Source organism: Papilio polytes, unplaced genomic scaffold (assembly GCF_000836215.1).
Source record: "Papilio polytes unplaced genomic scaffold, Ppol_1.0 DF824269.1, whole genome shotgun sequence".
Classification (NCBI taxonomy): Eukaryota; Metazoa; Arthropoda; class Insecta; order Lepidoptera; family Papilionidae; genus Papilio; species Papilio polytes.
The window spans coordinates 4371144-4396301 of NW_013524935.1; the positions used below are offsets into that span (position 1 = coordinate 4371144).

General features: G+C 35.5%; 1 protein-coding gene across 1 annotated transcript in view; it reads left to right on the forward strand.

Moving 5' to 3' along the window:
* Positions 1-6: 6 nt before the first annotated feature.
* Positions 7-25158, forward strand: part of LOC106109356 — a 28201-nt gene continuing 3049 nt past the window's right edge. The window contains exon 1 of the mRNA XM_013290829.1: positions 7-194. Within this exon, the coding sequence (XP_013146283.1) occupies positions 24-194 (171 nt within the window). The 5' untranslated portion in view covers positions 7-23. The remainder of the gene's footprint in view (positions 195-25158) is intronic.

The following is a 25158-nucleotide window of genomic DNA, read 5'->3' on the forward strand; positions in this document are numbered from 1 at the left end:
GCTCTAAGCCGCAGCCGCCCTCAATGAAAGCTGCCCAGAGCATGACGGGTTTAGAAGCCGTGGAGGACGCCGGGGGGATCTACAGGAAGAAGGGTCATTTGAACGAGCGAGCTTTCTCGTACAGCATTAGACAGGAACACAGAAGTCGATCGCACGGCTCACTCGCCAACCTGAAGTTCGCTGCTCCGCCTGAGGTGAGTGTGAACATGATAAGTTAAGACACAAATATTTTGCTTGAACTTGGGTACGTGAAATCCAATACAGAATACATCGCATTCGGCATTAAATTACAGACTACACACGTTGGTAAAATGTCAACAATCTTGCGTTTTATTCACTGTTAATTTTTTGTATGCTAACGAATTGGTTACGTGTTTTATGTTTTGACGATCTTGAAAATTAGATTTATTTTGCGAACGCATTTATTGTAAAGGTAATCCTTGAGGTTTAATTATGATAGTATTTATTAAAACGTTATTTTACAAGCGGTAGGTATATAAAAAACTCCTATTTTAACTCTAAGAAGCAACAAAAAAAACTATGGTCATAAAAACTTTACCGTTTAATATTTTTTTGTAGTTATATTAATTTTTATTTATAAATATTTGTTCGCGTACTGACGATTTCACTTAACGTCTTTCGCAAAGAGGGATAAAATTGTGTAATTTACAACCGCGAAGGCGGACTATTAAAAAGGTCTTTAGGCGTCAGGGTCATTCTGTTGCGGAATTGATTATTTATTCTCTGTGGCATCATCGCCGGTCAATTTGTATGTTACGGCTATTATTTCAATACGATGTTTACGTTCTAATGTAGCATCGTTCATTTGTAAACGTTTTTTGTATTACAAATTGAAAGTGAGTTTGTTAACTGAAACGAAACGTTTTTCTATAAGGAAATTTAAATTACAATCAGTACAAATTACATTAAGGGCCTGTCCCACCAAATTGTAAATTGTCTGATAACAATCCAACGTGTATATGTGATGGAAATATCGTTTTTTTTTTACCTTATCTGTGACGTCATTTTTAAGCATAGCGTCTATCAGCCAGTGGTGGGACAAGCCCTAAGTCTTAAATGTTAGTGGTTAGAGAATTTATTTCTTTGAAAACAAAAATGATCTAAAACAATGTATCTTGATAAGAATATTATTCAGAGCTTCATTATATACAATTATTTCTCGCAATATAATGTTTAATCGAATTAAAACGTTCACCATGTGTAAGGACAGATATTCGTGTTCAACATTTCTAACGGGTTTGACACGGTATGACGTCGCAATCGACATAACCGCAAATCAAGTCAATCTAAACCGATGACCAACACCCGATACTTTTCTCGATCGTAATTAAAATTTCACCCAAGGAATAGTTAAAAACATTAAAACATTGAATGAAACAGTCTTAACACAGTTAAGATTGAATGTGGATGGCTACAAATGCAGAGGAAGACAGAAGGTGTGGATGGATTGTGTGAAAGAGGATATGCTTAAGAAAGGAGTGTATTCAGATACGACGGCTGATAGAGATGTATGGAAGAGCAGCACTTACTGTGCCGACCCTCCGTAAGGGATAAGGGCAAGTGGATGATGATGACAGAATAAAACAAAGACGCTTTCCTTTGTCTGTTCTTTTGTATACATCTTAAAAAATACGCAACTGATTTTATGCAGTTTTATTTAAAATGGTTTATATCTAATTTATAAATAGTTCAATAATTACTCTTCCTATTCTATATTTGGAAAAACAATGAATTTAACAAAACCCTTGTTTTCTCTTTGTTTGTTTATTTTCTTAGAAATAACCGGCATTGTTTTTATTAGCACTTATTAGAGTTTATTTTTTTCCATTTCAATGGGTTTTTATTTCATCTTCCGTATTTGTGAATGGTTATAAAATTATAACGTGATATAATATGAGCATATATCGTGATATTTTAAGATTAGTGTCAAAATTATGTTGAAATCGTGAAAGTTGTAACAAGGCCTGTCTTTTAGTTATTTATATATTGCATGATAATAGTTAATTTAATAAAAAATATCTTGACACCGTTTCTATATATAATATTATATTATAATTTGTTTTTTGTAAGTTCTTTTTCAATGTATAACGAGATTTCTTTTGTTCCTCCAAGTTATGGTTAGGGATGGCGGGGACGTATTCGTAACTTCATCGATATTTGTATGAGATTTGTAGGTGAACTAATATCTCAAAAGTATCTTATTTTGTCACATTCGTTTCGTATAAAACGTTCCCACTACTCGAGATAATCCCTCTGAAATATGATTAATAATCTTGATAGACTCAGGAGACGCACATAAAGAGGACATTTTCCCTTCCTATGCATCTCCTCCACCGTCAAACCCACTTTTGTTTCCCATCCTTTCCTCTTAAGAAAAGGTTGGAAAGGAACCGGATTAAAATTATTTCTCCGGCACCACACCAGACGAAACGCGGAATTGCTTCCACTTCACGTCTGTTTTCTGTGTGGTCGTGGTATGACACCGGGCGAGAAAACCCCTTCGTGCGAAGATGTTAAAGCGGGCTCTACCGCTGTTAATATGCCAACATAATTGAACATTCCAAAGAACTGTGAAGCTATTTGATAAATTAGCTAATAATCTTATATATAATTAAGCTAAATGTATGAAGTAACCGGTAAACTCAATACGGATAAGTCAATAATTATGTATGTCCACATCGCAGTTACGTAAGACTCGAGGAAAATTCTTGGTAGTAAATTGCACATGAAGGAAAATTCTCGATTGAATTTAATCATGATAAAATTAGTAATTTTATATAGTATTCTTAGTATGAATATGTTAAAATAAAGAGATTGAGTAGATACAAAAAGAGGTCTTATGAAATAAGCAAAAATGTGACGATCTTTCGACCAAATTAGAATTTAACATTAGGTGGGATTGTGGTCTGGTTGGCTTATCTATATCTATACTAATATTATAAAGAGGAAAGATTTGTATTTTTGTATGGATTGAAGTAATTGAAAAACTACTGGGCCGATTTTAATAATTCTTTTACCATTAGAAACGTAATTTATCTGCGAGTAACGTAATTTAAAATACATTTCAATTTCACGCGGACGTAGTCGCGAGCAACAGCTAGTATATCGATATTTTTTGTGTTGATCAAAATTCAATATCTAAAATTAATTATTACCTATTTTGTGACCAAATCAAATTTGTTTGATAATTTTCTCGAATGTTTGCATGCAATAGGAAGGATGTTGTTCAATCAATATCCTGTGATAGGAAACGTGAATTCTAAAGCATCTCCGTTAGTAGAAAACGTTGTTTGTTATTTTGTTTATTATCCAAATATCCTATACATGATTTCTATACATTTGCGGTAAACTAGTAAGGTTGACAAAGGCCTAACTCACTCCTGACTTAGTGCTCCGAGCTTCTTAATGGGGACGTATGTATAGTGGACAGATAATATTGGTCATTATTGGTCAGTAGCGTTTATCTGCCACCATTGGACATAGGCCACTTGTTAAATCATACTAATATTATAAATGCGAAAGTTTAGATGGATGGATGGATGTTTGTAACCTACTTAGCTGAACGGATTTCGATGAACTTTGGTATAGATGAACACATGGGCTACTCACTTTTGTTTTTTTAAATTCACGCATACGGAGTCGCGGGCGGAAGCTAGTACTTCATAAGTTAAAACAAATTCTTGCAACGCGTTGAACTCTAATATTTCGGCAATATCTCGTTGAAGTCTTTTGTACTGTCAGAAATTGTGTTACATATTTCTAAATTAATTGCTCACATACCGTTTTTATGATCATATAACAGTTTATATTTATAATAATTACGACTAAACCAGGTTTCTTTGTAAAGGTATTTATAGTTTTTTTTTTGTTATTTCTTATGGATGACGTGTGGAGGAATATACTAACTTAGTTAACTTCATGTGGACAAAATTACTTGCGATAGTTAGCCCCAATAAAACATACTGAGAATATTATTACTACAAATAAAACAATACTATACTAGTTGTTTTACTATCTTATTCTTACTAATATTATAATTGTGAAAGTTTAGATGGATGGATGTTTGTTAGAGTTTGTTTCCTACACTGCTGTACGGATCACGATGAAATTTGGCATAGATTCAAAGGTTAGTCTGGAAGGACACGTAGGCTATTCATTTTTGTAGTTTTTTAATTCTACGCGGACGGAGTCGCGGTCGCAAGTTATTACTATAACAGTATGGCAATTTATAAGTTTGTCACGCTTCTGTCTTATCTGTGACACAGTTAGGTAAAATAATCGTGCCTGAGACGTGTGACTATAGGTACTGCACGTATCATTGTAAGTCTAGTGTTAGTTTTGATGACACGTTCATATGAGTAGAGAAAACATAATAAGTACTAAAGATTTATGACTTGCAATTACAGAATAGTGAATGGAATTATATAATTGGAATAGTGTATCGTACTAATTAATTTCATATGTTTTAAGCGGAGGAAATCTAGGGATGTATTCAAGGAAGATTTGAGTCCTTGCTATGAAAACTCAAACAAGGTTGTACAAAAAACTTAAGCAAACTAGCCTGTTACTCGCGACTTCGTCCCCAAGAAATAAAAAATATGTTACACATTGATGACGTAGCTTTTTATTAGTAAAACATTTTATAAAATCGGCCCAGTTTTTTGAGTTATTCCAATACATACAAATATATAACTCTTTCCTCTTTATAATAGTATAGATATAATATCAATCAGCGGATGTTTTAAAATTAGTGTTTAACTACATTTTTGGAGTAAGCTAACTAAGCTTTTAATAATATATTTTTCTTAAAACTTATTTGTATAGAAATGTGTAATATTATATGTTCTGCGTGATTATATATTTTACCTATGTGTGTGTTATCGAAGCGGGTCTTTCGTAGGAATGCGGCAAAACATGGCGGAGAGGTTTATCCGTTCATTTAAATAATGAAGCAGGTGCGTGATAACTACGTAGGCTTGGGTTGAAGCTTAAAATAGATTGTTTTTTGCAAAATCAATTTAAGCGACGATAGCTCAGGGCTTAAAACCCTTGATTTGCAATTTAAGGGTCCTGGATTCGAATCCTGCCATGTACCAAAGTGTTTTTCAATTTTTTTGACCGACTTCCCAAAAGAAGGAGGTACTCAATTCGTCTGCATGTTTTTTTATGTGTGTTACGGCATAACTCCGCCGCTTTTTTTATTTTTTTTTATCCGACGTTTTTACGGTAAAGGAAAACATCGTGCAACCTGCACATATCTGCGAAGAGATTCAAGGATATGTGTCAATCCGCAGTGGACCAGCGTGGTTTACTATGGCCTAGTCACTCCTTACTTAGGGTGAGCTGATAATGACTCAATATTAACTAAGCAAAAGTTTTGTAAGGAATAAAATTGTTTCTTGATACATGATTTGTAGGTCATTTGATATCATCTATAGCTATACTAATGTTATAAAGTGGGAAAATTGTGTTTTTGGATTTTTGTATGTATTGAAATAACTCGAAGTGCCAATAGCCTAAAGGTTTGACGGTATTGACTACCGATCTTGCGGTCGAGAGTTCGATTCTCGTCATTCGAGTATTGTCGTCAACCATAACCTAGCACAAGCCTAAAGCTTAGTTGGAATGGTTAAAGGAAATATTAGTAAATTAACAAAGATCTACTAATGTTTTTGATTTAAAAAAAAAAAAAAACAAAAACTACTAAGCTGATTTCAAAAATTCTTTCACCATTAATAGCTACGTTATCACGCATTAACATAGGCTATTATTTACATTTTTTTAAATTCCGCGTACAAAGTCGCAAGCAACAGTTACTCGTTTATAACTTTGTTAGCCTAAGTATGCATATTACATGTGTCTTGGTATACTATTTGGTTACGAAATAGCCCTCACATGTTTTCTCGCATATTTCACGGTAACTAACCACGAGGTTGCTGAATGTTATCGCCTTTACCGTCAATGTTGATGTAATCTGCTTATGTATTAAATACATATATATTATGTATTAGCTAATATTAACTTAACTATCACAATATTTCATATTTTTATATAAACAATGAACATTTCTAAAACATATAATATTACTAATGTTATAAATTCGAAAGTTTACAAGGATGTTTGTTAGAGTTTGTACCCTAAACGATTGAACGGATCTCCATGAAATAGACGTAGAAGAAAGCTTTAAGAACACATAGGATTATCTTTCTGTTTTTTATTCCATGCGGACAGAGTCGTGGGCGAAAGCTGTTATTACTATAAAACATTAATATTTCAAATGTAAATGTTTAGATAGATGGATGTTTGTTACAGCGATCTCCAAAATAGCTTAATGGATCTCGTTATTTGTCACAGATGTAGAATATAACCTAAAAGAATACACAGGCTACTCTTTATTTTTTTTTTAATTTCGCGCGGTAGGAACCGCAGTCGAAAGCTAGTTATTTACGTTTTAGTAAAATTTAACATTATGTCGTCATCATCATCTCCTCTACCTTATCCTACTCCCGTAGGGTCGGCGTTAGATTTAACATTCATCACCAGCTCATTATACGTCCCCACCGAGGGCCTCGGAGCCTACCCTAATACGGGGTGACTAGGCCATAGTCAACCACGCTGGCCAAGTGTGGGTTGGTTGACTTCACACATATCTTTGAATTTCTTCGCCAATATGTGTAGGTTGCATCACGATGTTTTCCTTCACCGTAAGAACGTCGGGTAAATTATGTACATATGAAAATTCGAAAAATCGAAAATCACATTGTCACATGGCGGGATTCGAACCCAAATTTAACATTATAATTGTTAATATTAAAATCTACCACTAGCTCCACATGTTATTAGACAGACAGGTCTTGTATATTTTTTAATTAAATCCCAAGGCACAGTTACACTGCACTACTTTACTTAGCAGCCATGATTCAACACGCGTGTGACCCTCTTCTATTGTCGACGTATACAAACTACCCGTAAAGTTGCCACACGTAATATGTACCTTATTCCTTGGAAATAGAGCTGAATTGGAGTGCAATAGTAACTCTGTTATCTTAAATCCCACGCGGGGCGGTCGTCCGACAACGGTCAATGATTTCTGCGAGCTCCGCTACTATCGCCAAGTACGAACTTAATGTTTCAATACAATTATATACTGTATTGTTATAGACATAAAAACTTTATTGCTTTGATAATTATCGTTGTTTAGTATACGTTGGTTGAATATAAATTATAATAGTGATTTCTCTATGTACCTTAGTCTATGTATTAAATTTGCAATTTCTTATGACGTTTGTATGAATTCAAAGCTTGTAAATAACAAACTGTATGCATATTGCTTCTGCATTTTTCATATGAAATAAATCATGGACTGTCCACTCTTTGATGTCTCAATGACTCAAAGACCAGCAACGCATCTGTAGTTCCGCTGGTGTTGCGGATTGCGGATGTCCATGGGCGTCGTTGGTCACCTTGGTGTTCCCGCCACTTGTTTGTCCCCTTGTATTATATAAAAAAGTGGTAGAAGTACAACACTACAAGGTGGGACATGGTCTTAAACTTTTTAATTTTCTGCCTTTTTACCTTTTATTTCGGCTAACATCATTGTAATCGATTGAGTGTTTAAGACGCAATATCCTGATAAATATTCGTTATAATTACGAAAGCAAAGCAAAAAGTTAGATTTATTGAGATTATGATTTGAGATCATACTTTAAAATAACCTAAGAGATTGTAGAGGTTGCTTTGTGTTGCTCATTGTCGTGCAGAATGTCTATGCACAAAAGATCCCTGACCTTGGCCCGATCTGGTTTGCTTTGTGCAGTAATTATGTCTTCATCTAACAGAGTGCAATTGTTTCTCTCCATAAGTAATTTGCAATTATAATTTTGTCGTAATATAGTAGATTTGGATTATTATTTTAACTAGCTTTCGCCCGCGATTCCGTCCCTGTGGAATTAAAAAAAAAACAAAAGTGAGATCCGTTCCGCCGTTTAGGCTACAAACTCTAACAAACATCCATCCATCTAAACTTTAACATTTATATTAAGATTGTTTTGTTTCATTTGTGTTTTGACGTTTATTATTTTGGCTACGATTTTAGATGATTATTATAAGGTAAAGATATTATTAACTTATATTATTATCGAAATGTTTGTTTCCTTTGATGACTCGTAATTTCAATTTTAATATTAGTAATAAGTAATAAGTTTTCACTGCTGGGACATATTATAAACATGTTCCTCTCATTTAAAAGAAATCTACAAATTTTTTAGAAATTTCAAGATATGTTAAAAACTAGATTTCTTCCGCGACTCCGTCCGCATGAAAAAAAGAACAAAAGCAGTCTATGTGTTCTACCAGACTATCCTCTACAACTATGCCAAATTCCAGCGAGATCCGTTTAGCAGTTAAGGCTACAAACTAATAAACATCCATCCATCTATCTAAACATTCGTATTTATAATATTAGTATGATTAAACAAATTAATCCTTTTGCATGTAAAGATATCGTTAAAAACGTGAAGTTATATTAAAACTGATATTATAGTTACATAACCAATCGAATTTCTTACACAGTTTAATAGCAGTTCTTAGAAATTACACAATTTACAAGCATCGATACAAACATGCATATATTTGCATTTCACTGCGATAAAACGCTAGCATGAATTCTCATATTTGTAAATGTTTATATTTTTTGCGGCCTCAAAGATGCCTCACGTCATTATGACATTTCGTTAACCTTTTTTTCTACCGAGGCAAAAATATTTGACGGATGACGTAGTTGTAAATTAATTTACACGATTTTGAACTTTACGATATTGGGTTAATGTTTAAAATGCTTTAATATGTAAATTTAATACAAACAGGTACTTGGCAATCATATAATTATGAGTAGGATTTATTTCGTACCTGAGCTATAATTTTTTCGTTTGTATTTTGTTCGTTGTAACACCTAATTGGCGTTTCTTAAAACACATTAGTCGACATATTTATGTACAAGTATAAGTGTTACTTTACACTTATTTAAAAGTTAAAATCAAATTGTCTTTTTTGGATGATTTTTTATAATACAAGAAGACATTCGTATTTGGAGATGCGTTACCTACCTACCAGGCGACGCACAGAAAGATTTTTTCCCACCATATGCATCCCCTGCCGAATGTATCTCCCTTTTTCAGCCTTTTCTTGTGCGATAAGAGCGAAAAAAGGACAGAAATAGGCCATTAGCACGCACACCCATCAGAGGAAAGTGTAATTGCACTTGACGCCTCTCTTCTGTGTGGTCGTGGTATTCACCAGGGCGTGCTTCATTCATGTGAAGATGTTAAGGTGAATTCTGCCACTACTCGTACTATCAAATATCTGAAAACACACATAAATCATGGTCGTTTTATTATTTCTGTTTATTGGTTAATAGATTTATCTTTATAGTTTAAATATGATAGTCATATGAGATCACTGAGTTGAATTTGTAATCGATGAGATACGCGTTGCTATAATTTGTGCCGTAAGTTAATGAGCTGTTAGCTTTTTTCACGCTGCGATGGACGGGATGCGTGACGTTCATTATTTGTTGTACCTTACCACGCGATCCTCTCATCTCATATCGAATTCACTTTTTAATATGTGTGTGGATATAAGATCGTATTGTAAAAGTCCTAATGTTATAAATGGCTTGCTGTTGCTTGTCGCCCGCGTGATTTTTTTTATAACAAAAGGTGGCAAACGAGCAAACGGCCATCTGAATCCGCCAAAATGGCGAAGCGACCGCTGCCCATAGACATCCGCAATTGCAAATGCCTTGCCTGCCCTTATCCGAAAGAGAATTAAAATATAATAAAAAGTATAGCCTATGTTACTCATAGATAAATTACTTTTCTAAAGGTGAAAGAATAAAAATCGACCCAGTAGTTTTGAGTAATTACAATACATACAAAAATAGAAATTATAGCCTATAAATGTAGACTATGTCATTCGGGGATAGTGTAGCATTCAAACAGTGAAAGAAGTTTTAAAATCGGTCCCTATTCAATGATGTACGTAGTTTTTTTGGTAACTAATCGGAACCGAGTGTTTATAAAAGACTGGCTGTTACTCGCAACTTCGCCCGCGTGAAATTAAATAATAATAAAAAGAGAACACAAATTATCTTTCTAACGATGATAGAATTTTTAAAATTGACCCAATAGTTTTTGAGTTATTTCAATACATACGAAACTACAAAAATACAAATCTTTCCTCTTTATAATATTAGTATTGATTGAGATAAAAGTTGACAGAAACCTTTTTTTTTTCATTTTATTATAGAAAAACGCTTCTGACTAGCCGACTGTTACAGATAATTTGAAAAGGGCGCTGTTTTTATATTGAAATACAAAAACGGCTGCCTCTATAATGTAATAACCTCTCTTTTGATACCCATCTTTGTAATTCGATACGGTTTTCAAGCGTGAAACAGCACGTTGTAATAATCGGGGAGTGCGAAAGAGACGGTGTATAACTTTACCGTAGACCTACAGTTACAAATTGACATCTTCACGTCCATAGTTCGTGCGTGCTACAAAATAAATGACCATATCGTATGGTTTTCTTGTTTCAATTAACTAAGTAACGGATCCACTTGGCGACGCACCTTGGATAGCGGTTCTGATGTCATATGTTCATAATTTTAATTTTAAAGTTATAAATAAACTAGCTTTCGCCCGCGACTACGTCCGCGTCTAAATAGAACACAAATATGAAACCTATGTGTTTTTCCAGACTATTTTATTCAGATTTTATTCAGATCCTACCATTTCCTCAAATGCCGGTAATGCATCTGTAGTTCCTTTAGTGTTGCGGATGTCCATGGGCGTCGTTGTCGGTATTCCCGCCGCTCGTTTGCCCCCTTTTATAAAAAAATGAACATCTGTAAAGTTGCGCACATTACGCCGATTTTTTTTTGTTAATTTTGGCTTGTCCTCAAACTATCGGCAGATAAATTGTGTCTACAGGGACTCTAACGGAGTGAATAAATCTTATGACATCCAAAATTATCTATTTAACATTGCTTAGTCACGATATATTCTTGCTTTCACGTTTTCATATAAACAGTGACAGTGATTTGTCGTTTGTAGTTTTTTTATTAGTCACTACTCGTATACTTTTGTTCTTTAATTGGCGAAATCTACAAGCTTAATTAATTCTTTCTTGCTATTATTTTTTTATATATTCTACTACCATTATTTCGATAGTCGGATCGGTGAAAATGATAAGTAGACTGATCAACATCTTATAAGGATAATCTTAAGTTTTCCGCATGGAATAAAACAAAAGAGAGTAGCCTATGATTTCTTCCCGACTATGCTCTACATCTGTGTCTAATTCTATCGAGATATGTTCAGCAGTTTATGCTACAAACTCCAAAACTCTAAAAACCAAACATTGCTCTTGAATCCCTTCACAGAATCCATCCAACTCTTTCTAGTAAGTTCCACTTAGAACCATTTCTAACTCGGTAGAAATCTCACGATCATAAACGTTTTATTGTTGTGTTAATATTTGGTATACGATTATTGCTTCGGCCACGGTTTGTGTATTTAACGCTTTCAAACCACATAGAAACTGAGAAAGTTAACAAGGGAACGGCTGTTGGTTTTGCTAATAGTTAATAAAATAGCTCTCATGAACGTATTTGTACTAAAAGATTTTTGATATACTACAAACTTGTGCAGCCGATAACTTCTGTTAACTTACGTCGAGTTTCTGAACAATCGGACAATTTAATTTATGAATTATTCTCATGTTAATTTGATAGTTTCCTATCTGTGTTATCTATAGTTTTTAATAACTGGCAGTTAATTTTTTTTTTTTTTTTATAAGAGAAGGGGGCAAACGAGCGGCGGGAACACAAAGGTGGTCAACGACGCCCATGGACATCCGCAACACCAGAGGAACTACAGATGCGTTGCCGGCCTTTGAGGAAATTGTAGGCTCGCTTCTTGAAGGACCCTAAGTCGTATTGGTTTGGAAATACCGCCGAGGACAGACCGTTCCACAACGCGGCTGTGCGGGGCAAAAAGTTCCGCGAAAACCGCACGGTTGTGGAATGCCAGCCATCAACATGGTGAGGATGGTACCTGGCGGTCTGTCGTGTCGTCCGATGACGAAACTCGGCGGCAGGAATCGTTCCAAACAACTCCTCAGAACACTCCCCGTGGTAAATACGGTAAAAAATGCAGAGGGAACTGACGTCCCTCCGCAAGGCCAGAGGATCTAGCCGATCGGTAAGAGCTCGGTCGTTGACGATTCGAGTCGCTCTCCGTTGTATGCGGTCAAATGGAAGAAGCTGGCATTGGGGTGCTCCCGCCCAGAGGTGCGAGCAGTACTCCATATGGGGCCGAACTTGCGCCTTGTAAAGTTGAAGGCGGTGGCCCGACTGGAAGTACTGCTTCGCCCTATTAAGCACACCCAGCTTTTTAGAGGCCAGCTTGGCCTTGTCTTCCAAATGACCGCGAAACTGAACGTCACTCGATATGTCAACGCCGAGAATACCGATACTGGCTGTGGCAACCAGGGGAGTGTTCTCAAACCGGAGATTGACGACAAAGGGATCTTTTTTAGCGGTAATGGCGCATACTTGTGTCTTTTTAGGATTGAAATCGACAAGATTTTGTCGACCCCAATCCGAGACTTCACCCAAGAGGGTCTCCAGCTCAGACACAAGTTTGTTCCGGTTCTCATCGGCAGTGACCCGAGAAACATTAGCGCGGGCCGTGTACAGTGCATCACCAGTGCTATCGTCTGCATAACAATGAATGCTGCGTATTCGCAGCATGTCATTGATATGCAGAAGAAACAGGGTGGGAGACAGTACACAGCCCTGTGGGACCCCAGCATTGATTGGTTTCAGGTCAGAGCATGCACCGTCGACAACGACCTTGATGCTCCGACCCTCCAAGAAGCTGGAAATCCAGGCGCAGAGTTTCTCGGGCAGCCCGTAGGAAGGCAACTTCGAAAGAAGTGCTTTGTGCCACACCCGATCAAAGGCCTTGGCCACGTCCACGTCAATTTACCATTGTTGTGTTTGGAAGAATAGTTTTTTCAAGTATTTCACAGTAAAATTTTCTTTTAGGTTATAAAAAAAATGGCCTTATTTAATTCTAGTAATATGTGATTTTTGGAGATAAAGATCTATACTCGTATCTCTACTAATATTATAAAGAGGAAAGATATGTATTTTTGTATGTATTGAAATATCTCAAAAAATACTGGGAAGATTTAAAAAAAAATCTTTAATTGGAAAGGTAATTTATTTGTGAGTAACATAGGTTATATCTTTTATTATTTTTTAATATTACGGTGACGAAGTCATAAGTAACAACAGTTTTAATAATTATAATAATTCATATTTGTTACGGAAAATAATAACCTTACGGGTTTATAAGGCAAAATGTGAAATTGTATAAACCTGGAATACGAAAAGATTTGCTTAACATTGCGTTGCTTATTGAACAATTGAATTACGTGCAAAATAGTGTTGAAAGATTTCAATTTACTTGAAAATGTTGAAAACCTTTCAGAAATCGGATTGCAGTTACGATGTTACAATTTACAATGAAGATCTGCGCAGTTATTAGCCGTATCGTTATTATGTAAAACTCAAGGACCAATCTTACTATCTTGCTTCTTACTTTCTTACTAATGTTATAAATGCGAAAGTTTAGATGGATGGAAAGTTGGATTGATGTATGTTTGTTAGAGTCTGTAGCCTAAACAGCTGTACGGATCTCGATGAAATTTGGCATAGATGTAGAGGATAGTCTGGAAAGAACAAATAGGCAACTCACGGCAACGGACGGAGTCGCGGGCAAAAGCTAGTGTATTAATAAGTTCAAATTTTGAATAAAAATCTATATTGCAACCAAAGACATTTACGAAATAAATAGACTAGACATAGCGAACAATATTTTTTCACCGGTAACTTCTTTGAAAGGTATGTTGTCAAGTTTAGTGCCACCTCACGTTCTTGTATTGACATGTTATAAAACGTTTTACAAAATTATAATAAGCTCCATCTTTTGTTATAAAATAAACTTAACAGCATTGCATAATATAATATAACCATTTAAATATGTTTTGTACGGCAATTAATTTAAATACGATTAAGTTTTGAATATGTATTAATAAATAGCGTTAGTGAGGTCATAAGAAAAATGTCTCAAGTGAAGTGTCAGCAATGTCTCCTCTATGTTTTTTGAATCTCTTTGATTGCAACTAATGCAAGGCTTTTATAGCTATTGGATCATATTGCAATCAAAAGTATACCTTATATCTTTAGTGAAATGTTTATTTTTGCTTACAAAGGTATTCACGGTAGGTAAGCACATTGTGTCAAGAGTTGGTTGAGCATGCGTGTCTTACGTAACAATGTCGCCATGTTACATGTTACTGACAATTATTTTTTATTAATTAAATGTCTTAATTGCGTGTGAACGGAATCTAACGAAATTACTTTCCAAGATTTGTCCCAGATGCGATTCTTGTTTGAAAACTTTGTTATATAATTCAAATTCAAGTTTAGATATATAAATAGATAATTCCAAGTTCTAACGTACGTAATCCTATCTTACAATGTTGGTATTTGTGCAATGGTTTTGATTATTTTGAATTATAATAAAACAAACATAAGTGTAGTTAATATTTTTTTTATTGCCTAGCTTACTTCTGTATTACAATAAATCACAACAGCAACATATGCTCGTAACTTAGAGGGGTAAGCAGAGATGTACTTCCAGTTGTGTCAATCTTAACACATTATCTATGCACAAGAATAAAGTATATTTTTTTTTCTATTTAGCCTTGTCCTGAATAGTTTTAATTACAGGAACGACCGTTTCTAATGCGCATACATTTCTTTTCAAATAGCATTGCCTTAAATAATAATTAATTCAATCCGTTGCATACGATTAACGCATATTCCTTTGGTACGTTACATTTAGTTGTAATTTGAACTCTAAAGCTATTGTTTTAAAGGTCGTGAATAATGCAAGGATTTCCATATCAATATGTAGGCTGTAGTCAATGCAAATGTCAGGCAAGTGGCACGTTTCGATCGGAATGCGGGTTTCGAATGAGCCCGCTGCGTTCCGAATACTTTGCTTGTAGAGTGACCAGCAAATGTGTTGAAGTTGAAGCAAATTTGCTTATACGTTAGTCTATAGACCAGTCATTCTCGAAGTGGTTCAGGTGGACTCCTAGGGTCTACATGAGACGAGATTCACGATAGCTGGAAACGAAATTGGGGGTTTGCGAGTTATATTTCTCTTGAATAATTTATGTTGTTTAGCTCCCCATTCACAGTTATAAATGGGAGTCCCCTGAAACTATTAAAGCTTTGAAAGAGGTCCACGAGAAATTACGCTCTGTCTCCACTTCAGAATAAAAAGTTGCATCAGTCCCACCTTTTAGTCCCTCTATCACCAATAATGTGACAGATGGATCCGTTATGAAATAAAATAAGTTCCTACCGTCCTATCGTCGCAAAAGGTGGGACGTATAAAACTTTTTATTCTCATCTGTCCTCACGCGGGACCAGAGCGGGGTGACAGTTGGGAATAATCCTGATATATAATTGAAAATGTTTTTGAAGACTTGCTTGTATAAGTGGTGAGAGGGTAATGGTCATTTTTACAAACCATTCCTCAAACTTCAAGGTCATAGAATGAGCATTTAGGGACCCTTAAATGCAGTTAAATTCAGAGAGATAATTAACCTATAAACATCTAAGAAAATGTTAGGTTCTGGTGAAATTGGGCAAAAAGACCTAGGCAACTCGCCGGATTACTGATCTTATAGCAATATGGTGTTTCATTGTTAAAAAAACAAGGTGTGTCATAAGGGAATCCAGGTTCTAACACGTCTCTTGTGTATTGAATGTCAATCGGTCAATGACATCGGTTTCGGCGGGAGAAACTCGACGGTCGACTTTTTGTATATTTTACTTTCTCAAAGCCCCGAATGTTGCGGGCGACGGCGTGGTTTGTTTTAACAATAAAATAAACACGAAAAATTACACGAAATTGTGATTGCAAATCTTATTTATTGTTAGTTGAGTTTTTTTTAATCAATAAAGGTACACGGCAGTATTTTATGCCAGTGTTTGAACGTAATGCATGAGCAATTCATTACACGAGGCATCAATACAAGAGGCTTTAAAGTTAAGCAAATAGTAAACTGGTTCTCTTATATTCACTGGCATATTCTCATCCCTTTCTATCGCTTACAAATTAGAAAGAACAACACGAACTCTAGGTTAATTTCCCCATTCGTAGCAATGCTTATCAATTATTTCCGTGAAAACAAATTTCCAACAATAGACAATAATACTTTATGTTTCTACATAAACAAAATCGACCCAATAGCCTTGTTTATCAAAATAAATAAATCCTTTATTATTTAACTTTAAAATATATATACATTTCATGAGAGCCTTGGCTCCTTCATTAGCTTCCCCTGTGCTGTAGTAAAACCTGTAAAAAGTGCGAAGCCGTAAAACCAATTTATATATTAGCAAAAGTATAGACTCATCTTCGTCAGTTTTGATTTAAGAGTCATTTCTATTAGTTTTTACATCTTTGTTATAATTTTTGATACTCTAACTTGCCCTCTTTTGACGTTAATGTTTTTTAAATTATAATTAAAAATACATAGTTTTTTTTATTAATAAATCACGCAATGTCAATTGAAACAGTACCCGTTTGGACTAATTTGTATTTGTGACCCCGACTTACTTAGTGCACGATAATCGCTCAGCCATACGATCGTTAACTTTGTAAAGATAATAAAATGAATTAAGTAACAATGACAATATTTATATTTTTGTTCCATCATACTAATACTATTAATGCGAAAGTTTAGATGGATTGATGTTTGTTAGAGTTTGTAGCCTAAACGGATGAACGGATTTCGACGGAATTTGATATTAGTAGACGACAATCTAGAAAACACAGAGGCTACTTGCATTTGTTTTTTTAAATTACGCGCTGACGGAGTCGCGGGCGAAAGCTAGTTATAAATATTGTGAATATATCAATAACCTTTACTTCAAAAAGAATGCTAACCTTTACTTCAAAAATAAAGATCAATGTTCCTTAGATGTTACGATATTATATGTATAATTTACTTTGTATGGAAGCAAGCCAGCTGTGATACAATGTCGTTGAAATTACCTTGAACAAACGTGAATGTGAGTACATACACTTGTCGACGTGACTGTCTACTGATTAATTAAATAGATCAGGCGGAGTTGTCCACTATTTTATTAATCTTCACCATCCATACGATTTGCGGAAGATCAGCGCTGGGTACTCCAATTAGAAGCATCCAGCATATATAGCTGAGTGGGTACTCAATCCGGTTAGCATTGCAATTATCATTCTAAATATTTGTTTTGTCCTTTACTTACTTTTTTATTATTGTTTTAATTACTTTGTGTTTTTTTTAATATATCTTATTTTATTGTATAGTTGATAAGGATTAAATGTTTTATTTAACAGTGTTTTGCAATAAAAAAATCTACATCTTAGACCGCACTTTTGACTAAACTAACGCATAACTGTTAATTCTTGCTTTCCTAAGCTTATATGAAGGTGCGCACATGCGATTTTTAGATGAGCAACTAAACAATTAAGGCGAAACAATCGACAATCGCACAACAGTTGTGCGATAGTTTAGTCAAATGTGCCCCCGCTCTTACTGCGATATATTTTATTTATTCCAATAATTTTACAGCGCACTGGCATAACACGTCTAAAGTCAAGTCTTTAACTTATTTGTTGAATTAATTTTGCATTTTGATTTAATTCGTGTGTAGAAATCGTTTTGAAATATAAAACAAATGACATATGACTGTCACCATTTGCTAACAGTTTTTATTACATTTCTAATTAACTTTATTTGAACACCTTTTTACTAGCTTTCATTCCGTTTGCTCTAGATAACTATTTACAACATTGTAAGGTGTAGACGCAGTCATAGACAACACTTGTTTCTGCATGCAGGAGAAACCCTTTGCACGATATCGAACTTGATCTACAAATGTCTATTACTTGTAAGGAAAAATCTACTGAATACTTTGTTAAAACATATAATAATGTGACTCCAAAATAAAATATTCTAAAACAAAATGCTACCGACAGTAACAAAATATGAAAATCCTCCTAAAACGGAAAACTGTCTTGTTTCTTGTCTGTATTGTGGAGTTACTAGCTTTCAGCCGTGATTCCGGCCGCGCGGAATAATAAGCTTTTTAGTCTATGTGTTTGTCCAGACTGTGTTTTACGTCTATTCCAAATTTCATCCAGATCTTTTGAGCCAGTATGAAGATATGTACTCGTAGTAACAAACATACATCCATACATCCAAACTTTCGCATTTATTAGTGAGATTGTTTTATCGGAGTCGGTTGGTCGGTCGAAAAAAAATATTTGAAAATTGAACAACCAGGAACAACAGACAGACGAACCTGCTTTTCAAATATATATGTCAGTTAAAACATAAGTTGAACTTTTAGTAAAGGTAGCATAGTTGGATCCCGGGTGCCGACATTGCGCGTCAGGCGAAGTGGACACAGCCGAGCACACGCTCGCTGTGTGCACGGGCTGGGATGCTCAACGCGCCACGCTCACTGGCGCAATCGGACGGGATCTGTCGCTGCCGGCCGTCATACGATCGATGGTCGGCAGTGAAGTGAGCTGGGCCGCCGTCGCCTCGTTTGCACGCGAGGTGATGGTGGCCAAAAGAGAGGCCCTGCGGGTACGAGAACGTGCCGGCGAAACGCTGCCGCCCCGCAGGGCTCCAGCGAGGGGCCGCCGGCGTGCGAGATACGCCGCGGCCCTGCAGATGAACTGAGAGGGCCACGCGCGACGGGTCGGGGGACCTGTCGCGCCGAATTTGGCGGATGTGCCCCCTCTTGTGTTCCGAGGGGGCCATCATCGTAGGGTGATGGGAGGGGTTTAACATCTCACCCCTCCCTACACGTGTCGAGCCCTTACCAAGGGGCTCCCCCTAGCCGGGTCGTGGATAAACTAACGTAGATGCCACGGCCCGGTTGGGCGAAGGAGAACACCGCGGGGTTTAGTGGGTAGTCCGGCCGGGATTAAGGCCGGGAGTCCCACACGAAACTGTCCCTGCTGCCTCCGCAGCATGGACGGTGAAGTGCGTAAATGCATTCCCCGCGACAAAAAAAAAAAAAAAAAAGGTAGCATAGTTGAAATTCGTGCATCACGAGTTAACATTTCACGGTCGTCTGCTTTCGTCTTGTATTGTTTTATAACAGCCTAATTTAGCCTTGGGCGCTACGGAATGAGGAAAGCATGAATATGTATGAAGCATATTTGTAAATGACCATTCTTTTACTTGTTTAAAGAAAATACACTAACAATTATTTTATTTATGTTTCAACGACGAGATAATCAGGATGTTATCGGTTATATTTGAATAATAAGAAATCTTACAAGTACAGTCACCTCCGTTCTTTTTTTTGTGACTAAATGGCCACTGTTTTCCTTAAAGAGGCATTTACAGATTCACCGGATTTTAGGTGGACGAGCGCAGATGGCGCTTAGCCTAAACCTCGTTTTTGAGTAACTAAGCTCGAGGGCTCCCTCAGGAGCCTCTGCACGGACCGTTACTTAGTTATTATTACCGGATAAGGAGGCCGCCGAGATCTTAAATCGCTTCGGTGGACGCTCCATGGGCTGTTCTCGGAGTTTGATTTTGCAGAAAAACTGCTTTACACTTTACAATCATTCTAAATTAGCCCCTATTCATAAAACAAAACATTTTGATTGTTACCTACAATGTATTTCCCATAACCTATATAGTTTTATATGATTTTGGCTTGACAGCTCAAACCGATTAAACGGTTGATAAAAAGTGTAGTCTGCGGTGGCTCTTTAAATGGAAATAACAGCAATGAACGTGACTGTACATGTATTTTCTTTCATGTAGTTTTTTCATACAGAGTATACTGGTTAACACAAACAACGTAGGCAAGAGGTGCAAATAAACAATGTACACTAACTTGTAGAAAGTAACTTGAATGTCTTCATTCAGTGTTGTAGTTATGAAAGAAGTCATAAAAAGAATGCAAATAAATATAACCGTTTAATAAATATAACTTGCTCTGTTAACTTCTTAATCTATACTTCTATACTATCTATACTATTACAATAAAGCGTAAACACACACTTCTTTGTTACCTAAGATGTCAGCAATCACAGCATATTTTCGAATAACTCTTCTTTTAATAAAAAGCTCTATGGTTACGTCACGCTTTAGGCTATATATTTTAAGGCTGTTGAAATTAGGGGTAATTATTTTGGACAAAAACCCTAACGTGGGAAAGAGACCATAAGTTGTTGCCAACATCAAGGAACCAAGGTTGCCATGGTTTGACATCATGTCATGTCATTTTGACATTTGCAATTTATAATTTTACAAATGTTAATAATAAAATGATTTTTTTTATAATTTCATGCGGATGAATTGGGACCAGGTAGTAATATTATAAATGCGAAAGTTTAGATGGATAGATGTTTGTTAGAGTTTATAGTCTAAACTGCTGCACGGATCTCGATGAAATTTGGCATAGATATAGAGGTTAGTCTGGAAGAACATATAGGCCACTCGTTTTTATTTGTTTTTTAATTCCACTCGGACAAAGTAGCGGGCGAAGGTTATACAATAAGCAAGGTATAACGCGTTCAATATTGTAAACAGTTTTTGTGTCCGTTGGTCTATGGGTCGATGTATCGACTCTGTGTTTTACAGTTGCGTACAAAATGAGTACAAAGGAATCATAAACACGTTCGGTTTTCGTTGCTTGTTGCCATACGATTGTGTTAACTCAATACATAATGCTCGTAGAGGTGAAATCTTAGGAAACTGCAATGTTGTTGAAATATTCACTTGAGTGATGGAAAAACGAAATTTTTGGAAGTTAATGCACACTCGTAACTAAATAGCGAAGGAGTCCCAGCCATGTTTAGTAGCAGAAGTAAACACTGAGAGCGGACGAACACATTTGACTAAACTATCACACAATTGTTTTGCGAGAGTCGATTGTTTTGTGGCCCCTTCAAGTTTAGTTACACAACTAAAATTCAAGTAGTGTGTGCACCTCTATGTAAGCTTGTAGTAAAGCGTGACTAAACAGTTGTGCGATAGTTTAATCAGGTGTGCGCGCGGTCAACTTAGCAGTCCATGCTTTCTTAACCTTCATAGCGTAGACATTATGAATGTAGGAATGTATTTCTGAAGTCAAATTTGTTTTCTCTTGTCAATTTGTTCTTAGAGTTTACCTCAAGTTAAGAGACAACTGTAGGTTAAACTAAGTTAGTCGCACTGTTCGTGTACGTATTACGATAATGTAATACTATATCTAGATATTTAATACTAAAACCGTGTTCAAAACATATCTGATAGTAAAATGAATAGTAGGTTAGAACATCTTTAAAGAGGCGTTTGTCGTTTAACAGTAGTTTGATCGCTCTCTCTTCCGGTATCCGCTAACTACACAAGTGTGTTTCCACACTGATGTAGAAGCGACTTTAGACTCATACCACAGTAGTGTTGTCATCCCCATTGCATCAACCACCACCACCAGTGTTCCTGTATTTTGATAATTTTAGTGACCCGGTAACTAGTGATAGAAATTTCCAAAGTATATTACTGTAGTTGTCATCCACTTGCCCTTGTCCTTATGGAAGGTCGGCACAGTACTTACTCTTCCATACATGTCTATCAGCTGTCATCACCACTCCCTGAAGAATGAAATACCATCTTTTTTAATTGTCCGGCTCGCCTGGACCAGTACCACGACGGTACAAAGGCGTGCAGTAAGTAATTCTTCGCTTTGTTTGATGATTGTGTGCTGGAGACATAATTTGAGTTCCCTTTTCCATCTTGTTGAAAGCGGAATTTAAGGAGGAGGTAGCATTGTGGGAAATGTTATCTTTCTTTTGCGTCTCATAAGTAGATTAAGATTAGACAGCGCATCTGCATTTGTCGATGTCAATGGTCAGTGTTCGTTTCGCTCTTTCGCCATTTATCCTATATTATAAAAAACACTACCTATCGCTCGTGATTCCGTCCGCGTGGAAGTCAAAAAAATAAAAATAAGTAGCCTATGTGTTCTTTCAGACTATCCTCGTCATCCATGCCTAATTTCATCGAGATCTGTTGAGCAGTTTAGGCTACAAATTTTAACAAACATCCATCCATCCATCTAAACTTTTCATTTATAATACAAGTATAAGTTTATTAGTAAGATTATAGCAATGAATGAATTGAGATCTTAATGTCTATAAATTGTAAAGTTTCGATATAAGAAACTGGAGGCATCCAAGCGTTTACTAGTACTCTTGTTTGTGATCTGTGTTTACACTTTCTATTGTTGATATCTCCATAATTAAAGTTTTATCATAGTTATAAATCATTGTGTATTATATTCATTGAATCTTATACAGTGATTCATTGAGTTGCGGGTTAACAGACGTCTTCACTTTCAACGCTTTCTTATACGCTAATGGTGTATTGTGGCTAAATTTAACAGCGCCTCCACGCATTCCGCTGTCGGTAATTACTATCTATGGTTGCTTGTTAATGTGACAAAGTTAAGCGGAACTTTCTATAGATTTCGTTTTCTAATAGTGATTTGTCATTTGTTTTATGTTCATAAAATATGGGTGCGTCCCCAGGTGTGTTACAGTGGTCAAAATATCGTAAACAGCGTCGACTGGATTATCCTATTCTAGGATTATATTTCTATCTGTTTTTGTTACCTTATTTTCGTTTTATTAACAAAATGCTTGGCTATCTTTAATTAACATTTTTGCAGAGTTAAAGAAGTTGCGAAATGTTAAAATATCTATATTGTTGTTTATTATTTATGAGTTAATTACTAATTTAATGTCGCTTAAAGTTAAATCCTTTTGCATAACTTATCTCTTGTTAAGAAGTACATCCATCCAATCTTAAGATCATTAGTGACAAAACTTGAGTTATCAACAACAAACAATTTGAGGTCAATAAAACCGTCCCTAAAGGCGCTATTGCATATTAAACTATATTGCTTCCCTTTCCTATGTCCCTTAGCGTAACACTTATAAAAAAAAAAATCTTCTGCAAGCTGTCTTAAGTTTGGATGACACGCAAACGCAAGCGAACTCTAACGGGACGTCAAGACGTTAAATTGGCGTGCACTCAATTAGCCACCGCACCGTATGTCACGTAACATGTTGCACAACACGCGACGCGACATGCGGACGCGATTACGAAGTCATCGCTTCCTTATAGGCCCGTTTACTTTGGTCCAGAATTCAGCTCGCGGTGTTTATAGAATCATTGATAACCAGTACATGAGTTAAATTGTGAATTTGTACACAGTACAGTCGGCAGCATAAACATTTATATATTTACAAAGCACCAAAAACTGCTATATGCGTTTGGTTTTAAAAATACAGAAGCACTTATCTGTCCGTCTGTTTCCAACAATGCAGATATGTAATTGATGAATACGTGTATACGTAATTTTGAAAATAAAGGCCCGGAAAGGTTTCTTAATTGTCGTAAATGTATACATATTTATGCAGCTGACTGTACGTTTTTGTTTATGATGTTGTGCTTTTTATTCGAAATTCAAAATTTGATTCCATTAAAAGAATATCACTCGACATCGACGATATTGACGGTACGTCCTAAAAATTTTCAATAAGCGGTGGCGAGCTAACTTATGCTGGGTTACTATCAGTGTTAGGTTGACTTAAGTTTTAAGGGAGTAAATATTAAGTTACGTAGTTCAGAAACGCATTTGATGAAGTTATCGAACTACAAACACTAACGAATGGTTAAATGTAGCTGGGAAACCGGCCATAAAATTTAACTGAAAGTTATAACCATTTAACGAATCGTAGCAACTAATATGATCTCCAATTTTTATATTTATTGCAGTACTTTAAGTATGTTTAAAATTCTTTTACGATATTTGATATTGTTTGCTATAAACGGTTCACAATTCATAAAATGACCTAATGTTATTCTAAGAATTTCGATTTCCATTGCACCGGTGAGTAATTTGACCTATAGCGTTCATGTCAATAAATTGCAACAACTACGAGACTCTAAATAAAGAATTAATATCATTTTTTATATTTTTTTTAGGTTTCAATACTAAACGTAGTCATGTAAATCAGCTTTTTAACAATCTATATATTGCTTATTTACTACATAATATATTTTACATGATATATAAATATAAAAATGAGTATAAAACATATTATGTAAAAAAAAACATACAGACAAATTGAGTACCTTCTTTTGGGAAGTCGGTAAAAAATAGAGCACAACCGGCTGCGGAATCCCATGACTCAAGCAACCAGTAGTCAGGGCTGCAGAGACAGGAACCTCCTCACAATACTTGCGGTTTCTAAAATAACTGCCTTTTATATCGGGCCCTTAATCTATCTGTCTAGCGAGAGCTTCTTAAGATGTTGGTCGAAGCTCTTCGCTATTAGCTATTTAACAATATTTTTGTTATACAGGATGTTACATAAAAGTATTATTATGAGTAAAGAGAATGCTTAGTTTAATAAAATTATGATGGTATTTAATTATTATTAGAGGAGTGTTTCTGAGATTTCGAAACCGCCATCTTGTTTATTCTGTAGTTGAATATAATTGCTTAGAGTTATATATTTTTTGAGTGTTTTTATTATTTGAATTAGATATTTTAACATAAACTAGTTTGATAACTCTTTAAATGTATTCAATAACCTAAAATGTCACCAATCTCGTTTTCGACCTCGCCTCTGATATTGAATTATAACAGTTGTTGTCTAGGTCATCCGGATACTTAGAATGCATAATCAAAATGTTTGAGATCCTTAATTTTATAAAACCTTTATCAGTTTTATGACTGTTTTATATCTGTTTTTATATATTAGATAGATAGATAGATAGATAAAGCCTTTATTCGCTGACAATTTACAATATTTACAACTTATTAATAATAAAATAAATAGTTGAAGTTAAATATAAAGTTTTTTTTTTAATTAAAGTATGTATGCACATTTTTCCAGCATCCAATTGCGTGTCAGG